The following is a 23,173-nucleotide window of genomic DNA, read 5'->3' as shown; positions in this document are numbered from 1 at the left end:
GGGGGGCGTCCCTGCAGGCCCACCCAAGACCGGCATGGCAGGACGGCAGCATTTATTCTAAGTTTAATAACCACAGAGCGAGACAAAACGTTTACTGATCCCATGTTTTGTTTTGTTTTTAATGTTTTTAAGGAAAAAAGAGTAGAATATGCAAGTTTGTGTATCAGAAGAAAGTTCACCCGTGCGGCACATTGTTTCACTGAATTTAGGGGGTTCCTTTCACAGTGGGTTACTGACGAAGACGGTCTTAAGTGTCTGGAGACTCAACAGCATGTTAAGTGGGACTGTACCCTAAAATTCATCCACCTCAGGGTTCTGTCCTCCGTCCTCCATTACGTCAAAATTTTACTCTAGAGCTTTCTCAGAGGATAGCTTTTTGAATCATATTTAAGCGAAGATGCATTTGCCACTCGCCTCATTCTCATTATCCTCTCTGGGAAAGCAATTTGCAAATCGGAGTCCCGTATGTCCAAAAGGAGCCGGTAAAATCGTCTTCATGCAATCATTTGCTTCATCACCTCGGGTTCTGAACTCCACCTACATGTTATTTTACCTAATTGAACCATTAAAATGGAAAGCCCTTGATTCGTGTGGCGTTACGGAAAGGTTGGCTGTACCGAGGTTCTCTGGAATTAATAACGGGATCAAGCGCTCGCTGCCAATAAGACAAGACTACCCCGGCTTCTGGTGGGGATATTTCCCAGCACACGCGTGTTTTCTTTGGGGAGCTTAACTCGCCAAAATTATTAAAAACTGAGCTCAAACACCGGTGCAAAGTCCCAAAGGAAATCATACGAGAGTGGAGAGATTTTTTTTTTTTCCTTTTATCAAATAAAACCCGGAAAAGGTAAAGTTTTTATCGTGGAAGATAAAAGGATCTCTCCCTTACAAAAGGATAGCTCACTGGCTGTGCTTAGGGTTCATACAGGAAAGCAGGCAGGGGTGTGTGACAGACAGACGTGTGAATGTCATCCCTGCGCGCGGAATGCAGGCTGACAATGCTGAGCTGGGAGGGCGGGGCGGCCATGGCCACCCTCCCCGGCCCCAGGAGCCACTCTCGTGGGGGCCCCTCACCAATGCCTCCGCCAGAGCCCTTCGCCTGGCTGCCAGCAGGAGAAAAGGAAAGAGGAGACAGCAGACAGAGAAGAGCAGGGTGCCCTGCAGTCCCCTCAGGGCACACGGGGACCTCGGATGGCAATACGAAGGGTATTATTGTTGTGACTGAGAGGAAGTTAATAAACCCAGCTCACAGGCTGGGGAGAGCCTGGTGCCCACAGATGGACTCCAAGGTGCGTTACGTGTGTGTGTGTGTGTGTGTGTGTGTGTGTGTGTGTGTATCTGCGTAATCTATAGCAATTGCTTAGCCAAGAAAAACAGAGCAGAGAAAGCGAATGTAATTCCTTTTTTCATTTGAAGACATCCACTCTATAATGTCTATAGGTTCCAAAAGGAAATGCTAAATTTAGTATTAAAATAACCTAAGAAACCTCTTAAGCCACTGGGTATAAACTCAGTGGAAATCTTATAGTCGCCCTTGACATTATCTAAAGGAAACCAGCCAGCCACAGGAGTGTTATTCTTTGAGAAGTGTCACCAAAGCCCAAAGTGACCGGTTTCCTGAAAAAAAATTAATTATTAATAAAATCTAAATATCAAGGAAAAAAAATAAGTTTCTACCTTCCTTAAAGAAAACAATAAGGCCCTGGAAAAGCACTCCATCATTTTAAACTTGGGCGTAATTCCAGATATAAAACATCTCAATCTGAAAAAGATTTCACTCCTCGCAGATGCTCTGGATTCATAAATCCTTCCCTCTCATAATTTCTGAGCCACGAAGGCAACTGTTTCAAGACAGATCTCAACTCTCAAGCAGAGAGACAGGTCAGAGGCTCCTTTCAAACGGCGGGGACAAAGGGGAGAGATCAACCAAAGGACTTGTGTGCATGCATATAAGCCTAACCCGTGGTATGGACAACAGGGGGTGGGGACATCCATGGGGAGGGGTTTGGGATGGGAATGGGGGAATGAGGACAATTATGTGACACCATAATCTATAAAGAAATTAAAAAAAAAATAAACTAGAATTAAACTGTAAAAAACAAAACAAAACAAGACCAAAAAAAAAAAGACCAAAAACAAACAAAAACAACTCCACATTAGGAGGCAGGGGTGGGTGGCTTTGTGGGTATAAGGCAGGCTTGGGTGTGAACTCGAGGACGGGTGTGGTGCAGCCCTCTGATGTCCAGGTGGCAGGGGCTCTTTTATCTTAGCACCCTCTGGGCCCAGATCCGGATGACGATGGTCAAAGAAGCTATGCCTCACAGTCTCCAGGCGCCTACGTTCATTTCTTTAGTTTGGTAACAGATGCAGGATTACAAGCAGATACGTGTTTCAAAGAGCAGGCCTGTGTGCGTTGTATACACGAGAGGCAGCCCGCTAGCCAGCCAGCCTGGAGGGGTCTCATTGCAGGAAGAGGGCACATCCCGGGGCGCTCCCCGCTCAGAAAGGGCCGCCTCCAAGCCCGGCATCCATCTCCCCTCTAATCGTGTTTGACAGCCTATAAGCTCTTGGCAGTGAACTTGTTTACAATAAATGCTCAGTTTGGGTACATGGACTGCATTTCAGACTTATAAATATCAAACACAACCCTACAACAGCCCCATTATGAAGCTGAGAATTATGTTGCCATAAATCTTTTTATTGGGGGGCCAAAGGGAATTACTTTGCAGCTTGTTTTCCACTAACCACTTGGAACGGTGTGAAAAGAGGTGCCTTTATGCCCCGACCCCGTGCTAATTGGGATTCTGTGGGTTTCCACGGGGGAACGCGCGGCACCCACCCTGAGCGCGCAGGTGGGTCCCCAGACGGTCGGGCCACAGCGGGGGGAAATTAAAAAAAATACGCGTGCCACAGAAGGCTCTTCCTGGAGTCGCAGCGTTTGCCTGCCCTTCTTGTTCCTCCTGAAACTCCCTGGGGAACGAATGGCCCTTTGTGACAGGGTTGGCAGGCGTTCCGTGGTGAGCTCCAGTGTAGGGAGATTTATAAGTTCGCCGTAAAAATGCGCTTAAGGCTCACACTGGCTATATGAATGGGCCTGTAAACAGAGCTCGTTTCTCTGGCTGTTACCTGGCGATTCATTTGAAAAGAAAAAAAAAAAAGAGATCAGGATCACCTTATTTACCCGTCACATTACACATTTACTTGGGTCTTAAACGTGTAATAGCTTCCCTTTCAGAGGACAGCTTGCTCCTCAATAGTTAAAGGATGGGGGTGAGTCTCCTAACACCACCTCTGCCCACCTAGAGGACAAAGCTTGGGGGGTACCCACGCTCAGCCCCACCCTCCATGGACGCCTTTCCCCAGGAAGGTGCCTCTCCCCAGCATTCTCAACACCTTCTGGGGATCAAAGGCACTCTGTCATTGCTGGGCTTCTGCACTTGTTTCTTAAATTCACAATGACCTTGTCATCCGATTCCTATAGTAGTTTAACTTGAACGCAACACCGACATATAGAAAATATCATTTTAAGAATTCTGGTGTAGTAATGAACAACATAAACTCATGAACAAAAACAGACCCGGAGACAGGGAAGCATCGATCAGACTGTCAAACCTCAGAGGGAAGGTAGGGGAGGGCGAGGTGAGGGAGAGATCAACCAAAGGACTTGTATGCATGCATGTAAGCCTAACCAGTGGTCATGGACAACAGGGGGGTGGGAGCATACGTGAGGAGGGGTTTGGGATGGGAATGGGGGAATAAGGACAATTATGTGATACCATAATCAATTTAAAAAAAAAGAACCCTTGAGTTATGTTTTCCAAAATAACAAATACTGGGAAATACAGTCACTTTATTACTTAAAAGTGAGATTCAATGCCTTTCCTTCTAGACAACATTATAATTCCGGTTGATGTAAACTAATGGTGTATGTCTCTGGGCTTCTAATGAAGAAGACAAGCAACTGATTTATAAGTTTCAAGGGTCATGAAATATAATTTTAATTTAAAAAAAAAGTTACCACATGACTTCAGTATATGAGAGACAGAGAGCGAAAAAGAGAGGAAAAATATTTTCATTGCATTATCAGCCTCACAGATCTTGCTTGTTCATATCAGAAACACTAGCTTGCAATGTGAACGAATGGAAAATTGCTAAATTCACCTAAAATAATCACTCCCTCTTTTGAACTAAATAAGCCCTTTTAAAACATTTGACTATTTAGCTGCTATTTACTGGGAGGAGGGGAGACATGGAGAAGGTGACTGTATGAAGAAAAAAAAAAAATGCTTTTATTGTAGAACAAAAATCCCCTCCGAGGCAAGAAGACGCTTTGCCAAGTTCCACCCGGAATTAATGTTTAGGTTTAAATTATAAGGTCCAGAGAAAACAGAACCACTAAGCGACCCTTAAAGCTCATGGCATTCGTCAACGCTGCTGGGCTATGTACATGTTGGACCTGAAAAACCCTTTGCGGACAAAAGTCTGTAATGAAAACACCATTAAGGGGGCTCTCTGAACTCCATGTTTTAAGCCTCTAGAGCTGTTTGATGTAAATTCCACTGGGAGGTGGAGGATGTGCGGGACAGGGTGGGACTCGGAGACCCCCACTGGGAGGGGTTCCCTGCCTCTCCTATTCCTTTCCTCTCAGAAAGCTTTTTTAATACTGACCCCCAGACCACTCTGGGCCACGGAGGACAGCCCTCTTCTCCAGAACAGTCAACAGACTCCAGGCCAGGCTCCTGCTGCCCAGGTCGCGGGCACTGTCTGAGGTCTGCTAACTCCACGCCTGGGCTCATGCCACTGTCATCGTCCAAGCTTCCGGCCCTCAGAGTCCAGGAACAGAGAAGCCCAGCCTCCGGGGAGAGGGCACTGGCCGCTGGTGTGGGCCGGGGCCTGGGGCCGTGGGGCTGCCTCCACATTGCTGAGAGCTCCCCTCCCACCCCAGGCCAGGAGGCTGGGGGCTCAGCAACGTGGGGGAGCCTGGATCCCATGGTCCCAGGCATTGCCGATGGAAGCCAGAGAGTCTGTGTGCCTGCGGGAGTGTCAGGGGCTAGTGCACGTGGAAACTTCTCCCCAAGTGTGCAGAGAAGTGATAAGGGTGTTCGTTTTCCAGCTTCACTCTCTCCCTCCCCGTCAGCCTGGTGATGGCGTCCAGAGAAGGAGGAGCAACAGGCCCACACCTAACCGTTCCGGGCAGGGCGCTATGACAAGAGGGGCATTCATCACTTCTGACTTCCATTGACGACAGTTAAAAAAAAAAAAAAGGAAGGAGATAGGTACACCTCAGGTAGAATAAAAGAAAATACGATATCCCTTCTCACACTGTATATGAAGACAAAAATCAGAGAGCACTGTGCATATATATATGTATGTATATGTATGTATATGTTTAATTGATTTCAGAGAGGAAGGGAGAGTGAAAGAAAGAGAGAAACATCAATGATGAGAGAGAAAACTATCAATGGGCTGCCTCCTGCAGGCTCCACACTGGGGACCTGAGCCTGCACGCTGGCCATGTGCCCTGACCGGGAATCCAACCGTGACCTCCTGGTTCACAGGCTGATGCTCAGCCACCTTGCCCCTCCGGCTGGGCAGTCAGCGAGCACGTTTACTATCTCCCGCGCAGCCGCCCCCTAGCGCTGCGCTCCGGCCTTCCCAGGGAGGAACGACGGGTGCTCCCCCAGACAGCTCTAGGGAAAAGCCCGGCAGGGTCCGGGCAAAGCACTTGGGTTACCCTGCATCTTCCTCAGGACGAGACGTGTGTGTGCTGTGTGACAGGCCCACCTCATTCTTCCTAATGATGTTTTCATTATTCCGTCACTCAATTAAAGCAGAAATGGATATTGCATCTTCCCACGGTATAATTGTTATTGTAATCTGTTTCCGATCACTGCTCGGGAAATGGGTCCAGAACGACATACACTCTCCCCTGCCTGCCTCGCAAGGCAGGCCGTTTCCTTTTACTGCGGCACTCGGGGGGGCACGGATCCTGCTGCTCTCTGAGTGTCTTCGGATTGTGACAAAGGAAAGTTCTTGTTCTGTGAACCCCGCCCTCCCCAAAATATTTTGAAAACACTGCTATTTGAAGAATTTTCTTACAAAGCTAGCAATTTTGCCTTCTCTTCCATGTATCAATAATTGGAACATGTACAGTAATAGTATCCAATTTTAATATGGAAGGAGGCTTGAAAATCCATCTTATTCTAAAGTTATTAAAAAAAAAAACAGCAACATGCATATCCTGATACATTGACTTCCCAGCCAAACACAAAGACAATGAAAGACGTTTTTAAAAGAAAAGAAAAAGGTATCTGTGCTCAATATAAGGAAACTCAAACTGTTCCTATGAAAAACAGGGAGCCCCTCTTTGGAAGGCACCTGCGTTGATGAGAGCCTGTGTGGCTGCCTCTCACACCTGGGCAGCTTCGGTCCCTGGCACCCTCCGAGGACACAGCCCCCCAGGCTGACGGGAAACGCAGCTTCTTCAGGAACGGCAGTGTTCCCCCTCCATGTTCTGGTCGTGCTTGTTAAGTCAGGCTGCCGTCCACTAACCCACGGTGGTGAGACAGTTCTCCGTTCCAAAGAGAAGGGAACTTGTCAGGGGCAGAACTAAAAGTGCCTTCCACACCAGCCACTGGTGATACCACCGATACCACCGGAAGCAATCACACTTAGCATTCAGCACTTCCCGCACTCTTCCTACCCCACAACGTCAGAGCCACACCTGAAGCTGGTTCTCGCTCCAATAGGAGACTGGCATAATGGTGGAGAACTTTAGTTCAAGTTCAAATTCTTGACATTTCTATTCATGCCTTTTTTTCTGTATTTTAAGCATCTGTCACACTAGGATCGATCACGCTCACTAGTTTATACGTGGACACAACACTTACGATGGAAAAAAACAAATGCCATAAACCCAGCCGCCACAATATGTTTAAGGCACAAGGTACTGCCCATGAAGTCATTGTTGCCTGGATTTTTAAAAGTCTGGACGAAGAAGAACTTTGCACACGAGGAGCGTAGGACATCCGTTGTCCCAGATCATCTCTGCTGCGGCCTCTCCCCGCCACGTAACTGTGCTGACGCTGTCACCGTGTCTAAGGCCCTCGCTACTAAACAGAAATGCCACAGAGTCCCATGGCTCTGAAAACCCCACCGTGGAACACCGTTTCGTAAACACCGTGAAGGGCCGTGGGGCTTGTTTCATGTAAAAGGAGAAAATAAGTGTTCGTCTGATCGCTGACAATAAGGGCCCAACGTGCCTTCAGAGCCTGGAAAACAGCTCGCTGCTCAGGCCGGCCTTTGGGGGATCTGTGAGTCCCCAACTGGCTTTCGTTTTAACTCGGCCTCAGTTCCACGTGGGCCCTCGCCTGACTTGAGACACCTATCACATGGCCCCTAAGGAGTGGGTGGTGAATATATAAAACCCCAGTGGCAGCACACAGACCGTCTTCAGGTCTCCTTTGCACCTTAAGACAAAAGGAGGCACAGCTCTCTTTCTGGGCACCCAGAATTCATGCTGAGGAGCAGGGGGGACCGGAAGGGAGAAGGGCCCACATAATCCACGCCAGCAGAGGGAAATCACTCATTTCTAAGGAGAAGAATGAAAACACAAAAAGACAAACTCTCTTCTTCATTTGTTCCAGCTAAGCTTAAAGGTCGCCTACTCAAAACCAGTTTTCAGTTTTCCTTCTTTCTTTCTTCCTCTCTCTCTCTCTCTCTCTCAAAAAATAAAATAACGAGTTAAAATGTATGGGTCAGATCCAACATTTCACTGCTGTTCGTACTCTCGGGGAGCTGGGGGAGGCGGAAGTTGCTGCCAAAGCTTCTGAAAAGAGAGTTTTGCTGCTAATTTTCCGTTCACAAAATCTAAATTTCCCTTTTGCATCTCACTCAACTCATGAAATAATACGACGCAGTATTATATCACTGCAAATTGAGACATTTTTATCAAAATAAAGGGTGACGATGCCAACATTTCATTTGTCATTTCCCACTTGTCACTCTTCACTGACAAACTGTTACACATACAACTTTTGTCAAATGCTTCATCGTTAAATGTGTTCCAAATGCCATTGTATCTTAGCACTCATGTAAGGCAGACAGTAAAACTACTACGTTATCATACATCAGTTATATATGTTTTAAAAAAAAAAAGAACTATTTATTAGGTAAAAGAATATAAAGGACTTCTTATTTATTTACATGTAGAAGAAAGCTTAAATTTCCTGAAATATAACAAACTGAGCCCATGCTGTGTGCACCCAAATGTGAGATTATTCGATATAAGAAACTTTTTTAAGATTGAGAAAATGGGCCGTTTTCATCTCAGCAAAAAACAAAAAACCTCTAAATAGACCAAAGAAAATACTACAATTTGAAATCCATCTAGCCAAGTAATCTAATGTCTTTTTGATATATACATATACACTGACCCTACACTGGATTCTTCAAAACGAGAAGAAGAAAAAAATAAAAATAAGGAGAAGGGTTTTTAATTATCAAAGTGCAGCCGCCAAACCTGACTGTTTGCCAGATAATTACCCACTAATTACCTGGAATATAACTGATTTCCATGTTCTTAAAATAACTCATTCATATTCTTAAAAGACCTAACAAATGATGATCGATCTGTTTCCTTCCCCACAGACAGAGTCGAAAAAAAAGCAAAGAAGCAGGGGACCCGGAGGTGTGGAGGCTGATTCTGGTCACATCCCTGGGAACGGGGTGCTGGCTGCCTTCGGAGGGGATCACAGAGCAGAATGCCTCCAGGCCGCCACGCAGCTCCAACACACGCAGACACACACAGACACACACACATACACACGCGCACACACAAACTTCCCTGCAGATGATCCTCAATCTATAACGGCCAGTGGGTTTCTGCTGGTGGAACATAGGGCTTCCAAAATTACTCGCAACATCCAATTATGCTCGGGACTCGGAGGGGCGGATACCCTGTGTTCTGTTTAATGTGTATGTTCGTTCCAAGGCATAGATTTTTTTTTTTAACCAAGTATATCTTTATTTTAATAACAGGCCGAGGACTAAAAACATTTTCGAGAAGGGCTATTTTTCTACCTCAGCAAAACTACAGAGGAGAGGCTCAATGGCTGGATGACCCATCCCTGAGTTCATTCTATCTCAAAGATCTTACACCCTAAAAAAAAGAAAAAAGAAAAAAAAAAGAAAAGAAAAGAAGAGAAAAAGTGGAATGGGAGAGGGAAACGCCATCTTTTCTCTTTGGAAGCAATGACTCCTCCCTACAAGCACACGAGTACCTATTCTTGGTTAAAACGAATGTAACATTTGCTCTATTTCCCATGTCCACACCACGTCTCTCTGTTTCTAAGTATCTGATGCATTTCAATCCGTCAATATCTCTACCCTCTCATATCGGTGCTCCTTTCAAACAGAAAGATGTGTCTCTACAACTGCTAGTATGCTGACTATCCCCAACCAGAAAAGGAAATGACCCCATGTAGTCACTCAGACAATGTTCCCGCTCAGGGAGACCTGCCACCAATACCGATCACATTTGCTCTCCCATATGAGGCCATCAGTATGTGGAGAATAATCATTTTTCGTCTCCTTGCAACAAGACAGCTATATTCTTGAAAGGGTTGCCTGACAGCAGAAAGAATAGGTCTACGTCCAGTCAACTAGTCCTAAGATAGCTTCAACAGACAATTCTTTAGCAAAATTAAATGACATGAAAAATGATTTCTTTCCCCCTTCCCTCCCCACGCCCCCACCAAAAAAAAAAAATCACTAAAAGATATTCCCCGTGTTTAAAGATTTCCCCCTGAAATCTAGAACACCGAACCCCACTCCAAGCATCAGAAGTCACAGGAACATGAAAAATCTCAAAAGAGATGGCTGGTGTTCCGTGCCTCCTATCAGCAAAGACACCATCTGGCAGACTCCGGCACTGTTCACTCCGTTTAAGTGAGGCTGTCTGGGAGTTCCTCCTGAATCCAAACAGTAAGAAATGAAACTGCTTCTGTGAACAATGAATGAGGCACACTCAATCAGTGCTCCTGCCGCCACTGGCCAGTGGCCCCGCGCAGGGGGAGCAGCCCGCCTGGCCCGGGGACTCGGTTGGCATCACTTTCAGTTTACGCTGTGGGCTGCTGCCTGGCTGAAGTGTTACAAGCAGCAGAGCACTGGAGGTACTTATGCTAATGGTGGGAGAAAGGATCATCTGATTCTTATTTTCGTCATCTTCTACGTGTTCTTTGCTTTTTCTAAATCTTCAAATAGATCTGTAAGTCCTAATCACCAATTTTACAAATATAAATCTCCCCGCCATTAATCATCCTTTTTTCCAAATCCTTATGGAGTGAATTACTAGCTGACAAGGCACGCCAGTTCGGGTAAGTGAATGTTACCCAGCAGGGATATAAAGCTGTCAACACCACGCTGCTCTTGCCTGCTCTAAACTCTCTCCTGGCCTTCATATGTTTTTTAAAGAGATATTAGCCTAGGTTTCCCCCCCACTTCCTGAGGACCTTCTATAAAAGCTGACTGTCATACACATCTGAGCACGTATATTTTATTGCACGCGTCCTTTAAAACACCGCTAAGATAAGAGCAAACACATCCTAGAAAGGGTGGGAAAGACAGAGTAAAACTGACCCCTTTCTTAGAGTCTTCTGAAGCTAACCACGTTGAAAACAAAACACGAACTTTTCAGTCCTCTGTTAAAAGGCAACCACCTCAACTAGTTAAAAGCCAGACACTAAAATAAATAAAATAAAATAAAGCAAAAAGCTTCCCCCTTTCAAAAAGTAGAATAGCAAAGAAATTAAAAAATAAAAAAAAATTTACTATTGCAACCAATGCACTCAGAAACATTTATCCACGCACTGTTTATCAAAGCAGTAAGATAAACTGCCATTGTATCAATGAACAGTTAACAATAATTAACAATAATTTCTGCTATTTTTAGGGGGGGCTCCCTCTAACATCACTAAAGATTAACAAGTACATCCTCCCAAATTTTGAGCTCTATTTTTAAAACATATTATTATAGTCATTATTATAGCAACCTTTTCAACATTTACAAGACTGTAATATACCTGGAAATTGTAATAGCAATGCAGAGCTGTGTTTTTGTAGTTGTCTACACTTACTATATTGCTTCATAAAGAAAATTTAAACAAAAGGAGGTAGGGGGATAGAAATATAATCTGCTTTTTATTTACACTAAGTTCCAAAATATAAAGTCTTTCAAGTATGAAAACCTGCTAAATAGAAATATATTTTAAACATTTTTTAAATTTAGAATGTGCATTTTTAAAAGCTTTGCTTTTCTCCAATCTGTGCATGATTAAAAGTTACAAGAAAATGAAATTATTAACATTTCAATGCACATTTGGAAACTACTGTATATAAATGTAAATCCCTAACATAATCATTAACATTCAATAAGAAAACTTTGTATTATTGAGATTTTATGTTCTAGTTGTTACATTTTAAAGCTTTCTAAATTAAAATCTTTCCAACTTATGCTATATAGAGTAAAATTTTTCTTTTTTTAAAAATCTTTAAAAATCCACCATGTGTAAACTATTTAAACCACTTAACTATTAAGTGTTATAAATGGTAATTGTTGAGACAAAATAATGTCATCTTTATTTTCAGTTTGGAAGCAGCTAGTAAGATCTTTGCTATTACTAAATGAAGCTAACGCTCAGAAAAAGTGACAAAAGTAGTTTGTTGGAACAAATCTATTTATTCATCACTAGGATTTAATAAATTTACTTTATATCAAATTTATAATAAGTGGTCAAATGTGAATTATAGTCTCAGAAAATATGAAAAGCAACTACTATCTTGCACTAAAGATAGCCCTGGTTATCAAAATTAGGCAGTGTTTTTCACAGTTCAACATGATATAAATAAAGTTTGTTTTAGGGAAGCACAATTGTTAGCAATTATATTCAAAAATATTTAGAAACGTCTCTCAGTTTCAGAAAGAAACTAAAATTTCCAGTCTATGTTTTTTCTTTATGCATAAGGCCACTTTGAGAACAAATCCTCAAAGGATTTCTAAGTTTTTCAGACAAACATTATTCATTATCAGCGAATATCATATCATCCAACATAGTTACTATATATTTTTCTTTCGTACATGCACATATTAAAAAAGGATATGAAAATTCAAAACTTATTGCTCCAGGCTCAAAACAGAACATTAATAAATACCACTTTTAAAAGTGGGTCACCGAGCTACAAGTTTTCTTTTGCTTCAGTAAAGGATGTTTCAAGTCCCTACAATGAAAGATGTGTGAGCTACCATGTATATTTTTAAAGCTTTAAAGATTGTGAGAATGAGTGCTTCTCCAGGGAGGTTAATATAAGGATCTAAAGCAAACCATCCTGAATGTCTCCCATGAAGACAATCATAGCAAAATAAGTAAAAACAAAACCCTGTTCCTTTATTAAATGTCTGCATTTAACTCTTTAAAGGGGAGTGAACATGTTAAATAATTACTTCAAAATACATACTATGGGGTTGGAGCTTATCACTAAGTTTTGCCAGGGTTTTGTAACATTACAACAAGCTAATATAAAGGATTATATTATTGTAAATAGGCTACTGCTGAAAATTCTTAGGACAAAGAAAAACTTTAGAAACCAAAAAGTTAAAAGTCCTTTATCCCAAACACAATAAAACTGCATACCATGAAGAAATATGCATTTTTTTTAAAATGGCAAATGGCATATAAACCTCAAAATATCTGAGTAATGTATCAATTCCTTGCACATCTTTATTTTAGAAAATTACTTTTCCTAACCACTTTAAAATAAAGTAGCTGTTTGAGTAGTAAAAAATAAAAATAAAAACACATCTACAAAAGATCATTTTTAATACTATTGAATTCCTGGAAAGGAAATAAGGCTACAATGCTATGTTACCTATTGTGCTATCATTCCTAATGAAGTTACAAACGCATAGGACTGCAAACGCTATAGGAAACAGTAGCCTTGAAGCCGCTCAGGGCCTGACAGATGCCTGGTTCTTGATTTCACACTTGAAATGGGGCAGGGAAGACCGGGGCTGTGCCTCCTACAGGATCGCCAAGCCCTGTCCTGACTGCAAGGTAACTGACAACCCTCCTGCTCCTGCTCCTGCTCCTGCCCTGGACAGAGCAAGGAACGCTCCTGCACCCAGAGCCAAGGAACCTGCACTTCATCCCTACACCAGACCCCTCGAGGCCGGCCACCGAGTGAACTCCCCACCAAGCTCTCTAGGAAAATCTAGAAGCAGCGAGCTGGCTGTGACATAAACCTGCCAACACCTCGGCGGGCGCACAGTGAGTGGCAACGTGCCCAATACATGCCATCCCAGGGGAAGCCGCGCTCCAGTCTGAACTGGAGGTGAAGTTTCCCTTCACCCAGGAGAGGCCAACGGGCCCTTATCTGGGGCCGGGCATCCGCTTCCTGAAACCCTACACCGTCTGTCCTGCCCCGCGATGCACCTGAACCCCGACACCGGCCCGGCCCCGCGCCGCCGCCTGCGCGCCCCCCGCGCCGGGCGTTACCTCCCAGGGCCTTGGCCACGGCGCCGTTGGGCCTCCCGCGGGCCCCCATGGGGCTGCCGTTCTGCTCCAGCCGCGCCGCCTTGGCCGGGGGCGGCCCCTTGACGTCGGGGCTGCCGCTGCGCCGGTCGGGGCTGTCCCGCAGGCACGGGCTCTCGCTCCGCCGCTCCATGCCGCTCCGGCTCGGAGACGAAGTGGCCGCCGGCGGGTCGCAATAAAGCGCGCGGGGACCTAGGGAGGGGGCGGGGGAGGGGCGGGGAGGGAGAGAAAAAGAGGGAGAACCGCTCACACACGTGATAGACGCTCAGGCCAGTGGCGGGGCGCCGCCACCCCGGCTTCCTCCCACGCCGCCCGCCCGCCCTGAGCCTCCCCGCCCCGCGCCCCGGAGCCCCCGCTGCGCCCCGCGGGCCGCGCCCCCGCCCCGCCGCTGCTTCCCGGGGCTCATCCCGTCCATCAGCGGGGCCCGCGTCCAGGAGCAGCGGCGGCCGGCCCATCGGGGCAGACCGGTTGGCACACACCGTGCCCGCCCGCCCGGGTGCGGGGCCTCGCCGTCGGGGTCTGGGGTGGTGGGAAAAGGGAACTTCACACACAGGCGCCCCCCGCTCGCTGGGGGATGGGGTGCGCACACGTCTATGGGAAACCGAAGGAACCCCGGGGTGACGGCGCAGCTCCTAGCGGGCAGGAGCCGGAGGCCTGGCTGCGGGAGCCCCGGTCCGGCCTTTTGCCTTGACCTCCTCGTAGGTCAGAGGCGCGCACACACTTTGCACAAGATCAGCCCTAGTTCCACCACCAGAAGCAGCCAGAAACATGGGGAGGTAACCCATAACCCAATCACCTTCCTCCCAAGGGCAGGGCTACGATGGTGGTTATGTTGGAACTTTCTAATCCTCATACGATCCTACGTGATTTTTTTAAAAAAAGCTCTTCAGCATAAAATCCAAAAGCAAAAATAAATAAGAATAAAAAATAAACTAAAAGCTTTTAAATTATGAGTGCAGCCAGGACTAGCCTTGATCAACCCCCACGTCTAAATCTCTCCCAAAAAAAGTTTTCCTCCGGGTCGCTGGACTGGCAGCGCTCCCCTCCGCAGGGAACCCACCGATATGGGCACCCCTGGATTTTTGGGGAGAAGAACAGCGGAGGAGGAGGAGGAGGAGGAGGAGGAGGAGGAGGAGGAGGAGAGACACCTGATGAAATGGCACCACAGGGTCGCGACACCCCGGAGAAGCTGGAGCCGGAGCCGGCCCCGCGGAGCGCGCCGGGCGGACATCCTCTCTCGGGCGCTCCGGCCGCGGGAGACACCGCTCTGCCCGGCTCCGCTCTGCCCGGCGGGGGTGGCCGGGGGCGGTGAGGGGGGACCGGCTGGGCGCAGGGACGGAGCCCCGGGGCTGCGGCCAGAGGCTGCGCCCGCACCCGCTCGGCTCCCCCGGCCCCGAGGCTGCGCGGCGGGAAGGGACGCGGAGCCGGGCGGGGGCTCCGCAGCTGCGGGCGCGGCGGGGAGCCGGGCCGGTACTTACTGCTCACGGTCTGCCTGCAGGGCGGCTGGCCGGCGCTCTGTCCATGGAGCAGAAGTAGCGAATCCAGGGTGGAAAGTTGCCGGGGCTCCGCCACGCCGTGCCCTCCCGGGCTTCCTTCCGCTCCCCCGTGCCCCTCGCCTCGGCCCCGGGTCAGGGTGCCTTCTAGCGCGGAGCCGGCGGTTATGATGAGGATGATGATTGGGGGGGAAGGAAGGGGAGGGGGAGGAGAGGAGGGGAGGAGGGCTCCTCCGGGGGGGCGCCGAGCTAGCGGGGGAGGGGGCCGCAGAGGCGGGGAGGGGAGGGGAGGAGAGGCAGGAGAAGCCCTTCGCACCTCCGCACGGAGACCCGACCCGGAGAGAGCGGGCCGAGGACGGGAGGCGGCGGAGGCGGCCCGGGCTGCCGCTCCCCCGGGCTGCCCGCTCGCGAGGACCGCGGCCCGAGCCGCGAGGGGCCGGTGCCCCCGGGAGCCGGGGCCGCGCCGCGCGGGAGGGACCGCGGCGGCCGCCCGCGCTGAGCTGTCACCTCCGGCCGCTCCGCTCCGGGCCGCCGCCGCCCGCCGCCGGAGCCAGACTCTCGGACCAGCCGCGGAGAGAGACAGGCGCGCGGAGAGGGAGATGCTTATTAGTTGCGTTGAGTCATCAGGCAAAGTGAGTCCTTTTGGGTTGTCCTCGGTTTCCGATTTCTCCCCCTCCCCCTCTCCGTCCCCAGATCCAGCGCCTTCCAAATAATAATTTGGGGCGGGGGCGGGGGACGTCTCGGGATGACTTCGGGATGGGGGCTGGGAGGGGGGAAAGATCTAATCCCGAGCCAGAGGGGTCCTCCGCGGCGAGCGCGGGGAGTGGGGGGCGGGGAGGAGGGCCGGGGAGGTAGCCGGGGGAGGGGGGCCCCGCCTGGCAGGAAATTAAACATCAATCAATCAATCGCCGGGAGCCGAGCGACCCAGCGGCGGCCGGTGGGGCTGCGGCGGAGGTAGAGGGACCGGCGGGAGGCAGGCGGGAGGCCAGGGAGAGGGAGGAGGAGGAGGAAGGGCAGAGGCGGCGGTGGGAAAGCCGGCGGCGGGGACCGCGCGCGCGGGGCGGCGGGGGCTGAGGACTGAGAACCGAGTGCCGCGCGAGCGGCGGGTGCTCCCGGGCGCTGGGGCCCGCGGTCTGCTGCTGCTGCTGCTGCTCCTCCTCCTCCTCCTCCTCCTCCTCCTCCTCCTCCTCCTCCTCCTCCTCCTCGCGGCGGGTCCGGGGTGCGGCTGCCTCTCCCAGCCCCGAGGCGCACTCGTCCCGGCGCGGAGGCGGCCGCAGCCGGGCTGGCGCTGGTGGCCGGGTCTCCCCGCGGAGGCGCAGACCGGCTCGCCGCCGGCGGTGGCCACGGCCGCCCAGGCTCCGGGTCCTGCTCACAGCGCCGAGCACTTCCGACTTTGGAGATAGGAAGGCTATCGCCTCCTCCACCCACCGCCTCCGTCCACCACCCACCGCCTCCGCCCCTCGGAGCAACTTTTCTGGGTGCCCGCGAGCTCCCCGGCAGCGCGGAGCCGGCCGGCCGGGCCCGCCGCGCGCAGGGAAGGCCGCTGCGCCCTCAGAGCCGGCACGATCGCGGGTCCAGAACAATAGCGCGGGCGTCCCGAGTGGCAGGAGCGCTGGCACTGCCGGCCGAGCCGCTGGTGGCACTGGAGACAGAGCTGCGTGGGGGGCGCAGCGCCGGGGGCATCCCTGGATGAAGTCCCGGGGGTGCTCGCAGCGCCGGCGACATCTCGATCGGTGCAGCCTGAGCCTCCCCCCAAAGGCCGTGCCGAGGTGGCAGCGAGGGCGACGGGGCCGCCTGTGCCCCCGGCTGCGGGGCTGGAACTCCGGGGTCCGCCAGCGGCTCGGGCCCTGGGCTGCGAGCGCGGGCGCCGCTGGGCGGTGCGGACCTGGCCTCTCGGTTCCCGGGGGGCCGGGCGGGGGCGTCTGCAGCGGGTCCGGCGGAGCCGTCACTCTGCCCCAAACTTTTGCCGCCCGCCGCGGCGGCAGCCTCCCGCAGCCCGGCTCCGGCCGCCGCGCTCATTTAAGGTGGCACGGACGATCGCAGAGCCGGCAGGGCTCCGGCCGCGCTTTTGTCCCTGAGGTCCCGCTTGGGCGCGCAACCTCCTTAAGGAAAAGCACGTGGGCAGCAGCCGCGGCCCCCCGCCAGGTGCCCGGGGCGCCGGCTGACACTCGAGGGCCGGGTTTGGGGCGGGATGCGTGGACGCGATCCCGCTGGCCTGGAAGCCGATGAAGACCCCCCCCCCAACCCCCATCAGCTGGCCGCACCTTCCGTCCCTCCAGCACCCCTCGGCTCTCTCTCATCCCCAGGACCCGAGGACACCCCGCACCCAGCTGCCCAGGCCACCGGTCCCCCTTAAGAAGTGCTGGCTGTACGGCGGCGCCAGAGGGCCAAACTAAATTCGATTTCGAGAAACGCTCTCCGGGTGATGAGGGAAAGGCTCCGCACCCGCGCACCCACCGCCGGGAAGTCTGGCTAGCCTAGTCCGGGGCCGTGCGGAGGTCCCCTCGTCGCACCACCCACCCGGTGGATGGCTTGCGCACGGCCATCCCCTAAAAAAGTAGGGGGAGAATCTGGAGCAGCAAGGACGGTGGACGTGCTGCCCCTGTCCGGCCGGAGTCTAGGCGCCCAGATTCCGTGGAACCCCGCACCCAGGCGCCGCCCACCCCATTTCAAAGGAGCCCGAGGCGAGGCGACTCCCGGGGCGTCCGGAGCCAAGCTGGGATGGGAAGCCGGCTGAGCCGCAAACCTGCGGGGAAGCCACCCTGGGAGTTCCAGGCAGCGCTTTCTTTTCCCCATTTTTTTTATTTTGTTCCTTAAATCCCACCCCAAACGCACCGGTTAGAGAAAACGCACCGTTCACGTCGGCGAGGAAAAAACAAAACAAAACAACAACAACAAAAAAAACGTGGCTCCAGTAAATCTACTCGTGGTGGTAGCTGAGAGGGTGTGGGGGCTGCAAAGAAGCAAACTGTAAGTCCGATCAACAAACTTTCTTCTTTATATATCCTACCCTGGCGGCATGGGAAGGGGGTGTTGCAAAACCCAACCACCACGGTCCGAGTTTGAGCCTGTTTTCAAAATGGTGAAAGGCGCATTTCTATTTAACATCCCCAGGGCGACAATAATGCTGCTTCTTTCCTTACCTGGGTATTGAACTGCGGGGTCCGCCTCTGGATCAAGGTCCAGGAACTCGGAAGAATTGGTGATAGTAGGTCTTCAGTGCTTCTGGGGAGGAAAAGAAACGCAAGTGGTTTAGCCAGGATCTTTCCTGTCTGATTCGTCACTATTATTATATCTGATGATGCGAATGGTTGGAGCGATTCGATCTTAAGTCATTAATGAGCTATTTTATAAACGCCACTGTTTGAAGATCATTTACATTTTGCGAAGGATCACTTCCCTAACCCCACAGGCTTATGTCAACAGCATGATTACAGGACTTCAGTTACACTTTTATAAACAACGCGCAGCCTTATTGTTAATCGGTTAATATTTTATAAAGTGTAAATATTTTATTATGTTTTGAAGGGAGCTATTGATTTTAAATTATTAAACCCCCGAGAAGGGCGATTTAAATAAAGTATACAATTATGTACAATTATGTACATTGTGGCTGGTTTGTTTTCAGATTCCGCACCCTTTTAAATTCACTGCTTCCTCTTTATTAAAAGCAAACCTACTGCTTTTTCTTGTCCATTTTTTATATCATTTGGGGAGGAAAGAACTCCCAACTATATTAAAATTACATTTAGCATAAAGGGAAATGTTGAATAATACGAATTACTAACAGAAATGTATTTTGAATGTAGACTTATGTTTAGTAACGCATTTTACAAATATCTTTCGATTTAAATGAGAATTTTAAGAAGTTTTGTGATATATGTCCGGTGTATTTTTTATTTCCCCCCTCTAGAGTTTTGTCCTTAATAAAGGCTTTTATGTTTTGAATTGCATAAGCTTTTATATAGAAACTGCACAGTTTTTTGTATTGATCTTATATCAATCCAAGTAAGCAATTATTTCCAGCATATTTAATTTTGACAATAAGAAATTTTAAATAACTTTTTTGCCCTTAATTAGGATTTTCTGTTTCTTTTAGACAGTAAATAAATGATGACTCTACAAGTTTTGTTTGGTTTCGTTTCGTATTCCTCGAGTGGTTTATTTCCAAACGTTTTAAAAACAAAATCATACTCAAGAAAAAAAATCTGTTTCAGTTACTTTTTAAAAAAATTAATTTGACCCAAAATGCGTTTCTGTGCATTACCGGATAGTTTGCTGCAGTAGCGCCCAGCACAGAGTTCCCATGGGGTGGGGGCATTATCTCTCAGCTTGCTTCTCGCTGACATTTTGTCTGGAATGCACTCAGATTGTCCCTTCTCCCCCTACTCCCAATTATGTTCACATATCATTTAGTCAAAGGTCACCCGTCTTTCATAATCTCTGAGATTTGTTATTTTAAAAATCAAGGGATCTTTTTTGCTGGGCTTGAATATGAATGTGTTTCCTTATGTCCCTGGTCTCCCCTTTTCTCTCTAGCTCTGCACAGGCCTTCTCCTTTCTTTTGCGGCCTGCACTTTTAATGGCAACCCTTGATCTCTGTCTCTAGACACCTAGCGCTGGGTCCACCACTCTGGCCAACTTTCCCTCCCCAGTGCTAAGCCCGATGGCTTAGGCCCAACTGCCCAGGGAACAGGGTGCTGGTGCCATGCCTAGGAGTCGGCTCCCCCCTGCGCCACGCGGGCCTCTGCAGGTCCAGCATCCGTCCCCAACCCCTAGATTCCAGTCTGGCCCCCCAGGCCAGGAGGCCCTGCTGGCCAGGCAGGCGCTGCCCCTTAGAGAACACAGGCAAGTTGGGCCGCATCCCCCCAATGCCCGCACCGCTCAGGAGGGGGAAACTGGGAGCCCTCAGCATCCAAACCCTTGGATGGTTCCTAGGTACCCACCCCGGCCTGCCTCTGCCACACTCCCACCCCCACTCACACACTACCCTCCACACCACCCTCTCCGCCACCGGGCCCTGGGCTCGCTGTGCTGGGGCCAGGAGGCGGTGGGCGGGCGGGAAGCCTTCATTCACGCGAAGCCAACACCAGCTCTGCAGCCAGTTTCCGCCAGGAACCATCCTGAAGAGCGGGGCGACCCACATTTTGGAGGACCCACATGTTGGAGGACCCACATTTGGAGGACCGCTTCGCTGCGCCGGGCTGGGGCTGGGGCTGGCCATGGCCCGCTCCAAGCGGAGGAGGGAGGCCCGGGGCCAGGAGGGCCCGGGGAGCAAGAGCCTGGGAGGCCGGTCGCCGAGGGTGGGCTCCAGCCAGCCGCTTCCTGGCCTCGCTCCGGGCTGTCTGGGGACTGGCCCGCGCGCAGGGGGCGGGGGACACTTACTTTGTCTTCCGCACGCTCTCCCCGTTGGCATCGGAGCCGGACAAACCCCAGCCCGCGCCGGGCAGAGACAAATGACTCCGGTCCCGGTCCCGGGGTGGCGGGCGGCCGGGCGGGGGCGGAGCGGGGCGCAGCCGTCGGGCCGCCTAAGGTAGGGGCGGCGGAGGTCCCCCCATCCCCAAAGCAACTGGCCCTGCCGCCCGGACGGAGCCCAGTCGCAGGGAAGATGGCTAATTGGGAAGGAGGAAGGGCAACTAGCCGGAGTGAGACCAGAGAGCCCAGGATCCAGGAGGCAGAGAACCCTGGGAGGCCGGGAACAGGCCTGATGGGGCGCCCCTGGGCGGGAGGGACGTGCGCGCAACGGCCCTGATCTTGGGGTCCCCGGTGGAGGGGCGCAGAGCGCGCGTCCAGAGTGAGCGACGCCGGCGAGAGGGAGGGAGGGAGGGGACGGGCTCCGGGCCCTGGAGGCTTCGGTTCCAAGGTGGGGATGCGCCTGCGGCCAGGGCCGGGGGCCCGAGGCCAGGGAGGCGGAGTGCCCGCGGGCTCAGAGCCCTGCTCCGGGAATCGGGCCGCGGCCCCGGGACTGCGGATCGTGCAGCCTCTCCACCGGCCCGAGCTCATAGCTGGGCCTCCTGCTGCAGCGGCGACCGGGAGGACCACTGCCCGGCTCATCTAGTTTTTAAAACCTAGAAATTCGTCTTTAAAGGCCCGGGGGGACGGGACGAGGAGCCAGAAAACGAAACGCCCTAAGAGAGGCCGAGGCCTCCCCGCCCCACCCCGGGACGAGGGGCTGGAGACGCGGGTCGCGCTCCAGCCCCGCCGGCCGCGCTTTCCGTGGGGAAGCACCGCGCCGGGTGGAGGAGGGCCGGTCCCCTCTCTGCTCCCCCAAGGCCCGAGGCGGCGGCGAAGATCCCCGAAGCCTGGACTCGTCCTTAAGGCCCCTCACCCCCGAGCCCGGGGTCACCGCCGGGGTCCCGGGCTCCGCCGAGGCGTCCGCTCCCGACAGCGCCACCGCGTGGGCTGCGGCCGGGCCCTGCGCTCCCGCCGAGCCGCTGCGGCCGGAGCCGAGCCTCCCCGCCGCCCGGAGTCCGACCCGACGGGGATGCCGCGGGGGATGGGCGGGCCCCGGGCCCTGGACGCAGCCCGACCGGCCCACCCGAAAGTGCGATGGTGGGGCAGGCCATGCCCTCCGCTCGCCCCAACCCCTCTTGCTGACTAGTATACTCCGCATCCGCGCCCCAAACCGCGGCCAGCCTGCGGGGCGCAACCCGCAGGGTCCAGAGAGCCAGGGAGCCCGAGCCGGCCTCGAACCGCGACCCGAGAGCGGCCAGCCCGCCCTGGAGTCAAGGACGCGGCACGTACTGGGACCCTGAGCGCACGGAGGCCCGTCTGTCTGTCTGTTCGGCGGCCGAAGCCCGTCCGCGGAGGCAGGGAGCCCGCAGACGCCCTAGGCTGGCGGCCCGCCGGGTCTCCGGGTCTCCCCAGGCCCCTCTCGGTGGGTGGCAGCCAGATCCCAGGCTCGGCCCAGGCGGTGCCACAGCCGAGTGGAGGGCGCAGTCCCGCGGCGCCGGCCTCCGGACCCTGCGGCCACGCTCGGCTGCGCTGGGCACCACCGCCCGCTGCCGGGGCCTGGGCCGCAATAGGACTGCAGAGCCATGGCCTCGGACTGAGAATACTCAGTGGGGAGATTGGGGGCTCATTTTAAATAAATTCAACTGTTCACATGGGCACCCCCCCACACACATGGTCAGATACAGCGACCCAGAAAGGTGCCCATTCACCTGGGGGCCTCCCCGTAGCCAGGTCCCCAGCCCTGCACGGACAGCAGCGGCCTTGGCGCCTGAGGGGTCCCTGCCGGCAGCCACCGCAGGCGGGGCCTCGCCTTGTCCCCAGCCCACTGAGTCCGGCGCTCCCGTGCTCCCCAGCCCTAGGCCAGCTCACCCACATCCTTGCCATCCGCCGTGACCCATTCGTTTCTAACATCTAATCCACAGGCCTGGGGGGAGCTTCCTCCCATGGGGCCGGCCTGGCAGCCCCGCCAAGTGGCTCACCTTCGCCTGCCCGCCGCCTCTGCCCTGGTGCCCAGTACCAATCCTGCGTCTGCACCTCCAGGAGTCCACAGTGGTGCCCAGGGCGTCGCTCTTCCAGCCCCGGGACTGATTTAAATAACTAATAAGCTGGGAGACATTTTACGAGGGGAACTTTTCCTTCTAGGATCAATAAAGCCTAGTAACCAGGTTTGTTGGTTACCTAAGCTCCAGTTTCCCTGTCTTTCTCTTCCTCCCTCTTCTCTCTCTCTCTCTCCCTTTCTCTCATTCAGAAGCAACATTAAAAAAAAAAAAATCGGCAAGTGTGTGTGCGGTTGTGTGTGGCCTGCAAGTGTGAGCATGTGAAAGAAGTTTGTTTCACAAGCCCTTTGGCTGCCGAACAATCGTCCCTGTCACTTGGCAGGCAGGGGCGACAGAAAGGTGGGCTGCTGTTCCCCCGGGAGAAAAGGTGACAACAATTCCAGGTTCCCAGGACAAGTGTGCCCTGAGGGGGTCCGAGGGGGGGCTCCCTGTGGGGGTGATAGAGACATAGGCAGGGACTCCCCAGGAGTTCACATTGTGATTACCTTTCACTACCTAGATATAGTCATAGTTCTTTTACTCAGTAGACACCTCTGTACTGTAACGAATTCCAGAGGTTTGCTTTTATTTTCTAATCCTTTAG

The 23,173-nt window shown here is 52.1% G+C and overlaps 1 protein-coding gene across 3 annotated transcripts in view; it reads right to left on the bottom strand.

Moving 5' to 3' along the window:
* SATB2 (SATB homeobox 2) overlaps window positions 1-18,511 on the bottom strand; it is a 168,558-nt gene extending 150,047 nt beyond the window's left edge. The window contains exons 1-2 of one of the 3 annotated variants that reach the window (XM_036421737.2): window positions 18,223-18,511; window positions 13,551-13,778 (exon numbers count right to left, since the gene is read on the bottom strand). In XM_036421737.2, the coding sequence (XP_036277630.1) occupies window positions 13,551-13,719 (169 nt within the window). In that variant the 5' untranslated portion in view covers window positions 13,720-13,778; window positions 18,223-18,511. Of the gene's footprint in view, window positions 1-13,550; window positions 13,779-15,064; window positions 15,830-18,222 lie in introns of those variants that run through there. The other 2 variants (XM_036421743.2, XM_036421742.2) reach the window with 2 other exon arrangements.
* Window positions 18,512-23,173: the final 4,662 nt, after the last annotated feature.

Source organism: Pipistrellus kuhlii, unplaced genomic scaffold, assembly GCF_014108245.1.
Source record: "Pipistrellus kuhlii isolate mPipKuh1 unplaced genomic scaffold, mPipKuh1.p scaffold_m20_p_7, whole genome shotgun sequence".
Classification (NCBI taxonomy): domain Eukaryota; kingdom Metazoa; phylum Chordata; class Mammalia; order Chiroptera; family Vespertilionidae; genus Pipistrellus; species Pipistrellus kuhlii.
The sequence above is the reverse complement of the archived record's forward strand: the minus strand, read 5'-3'. Positions and strand labels throughout refer to the sequence as shown.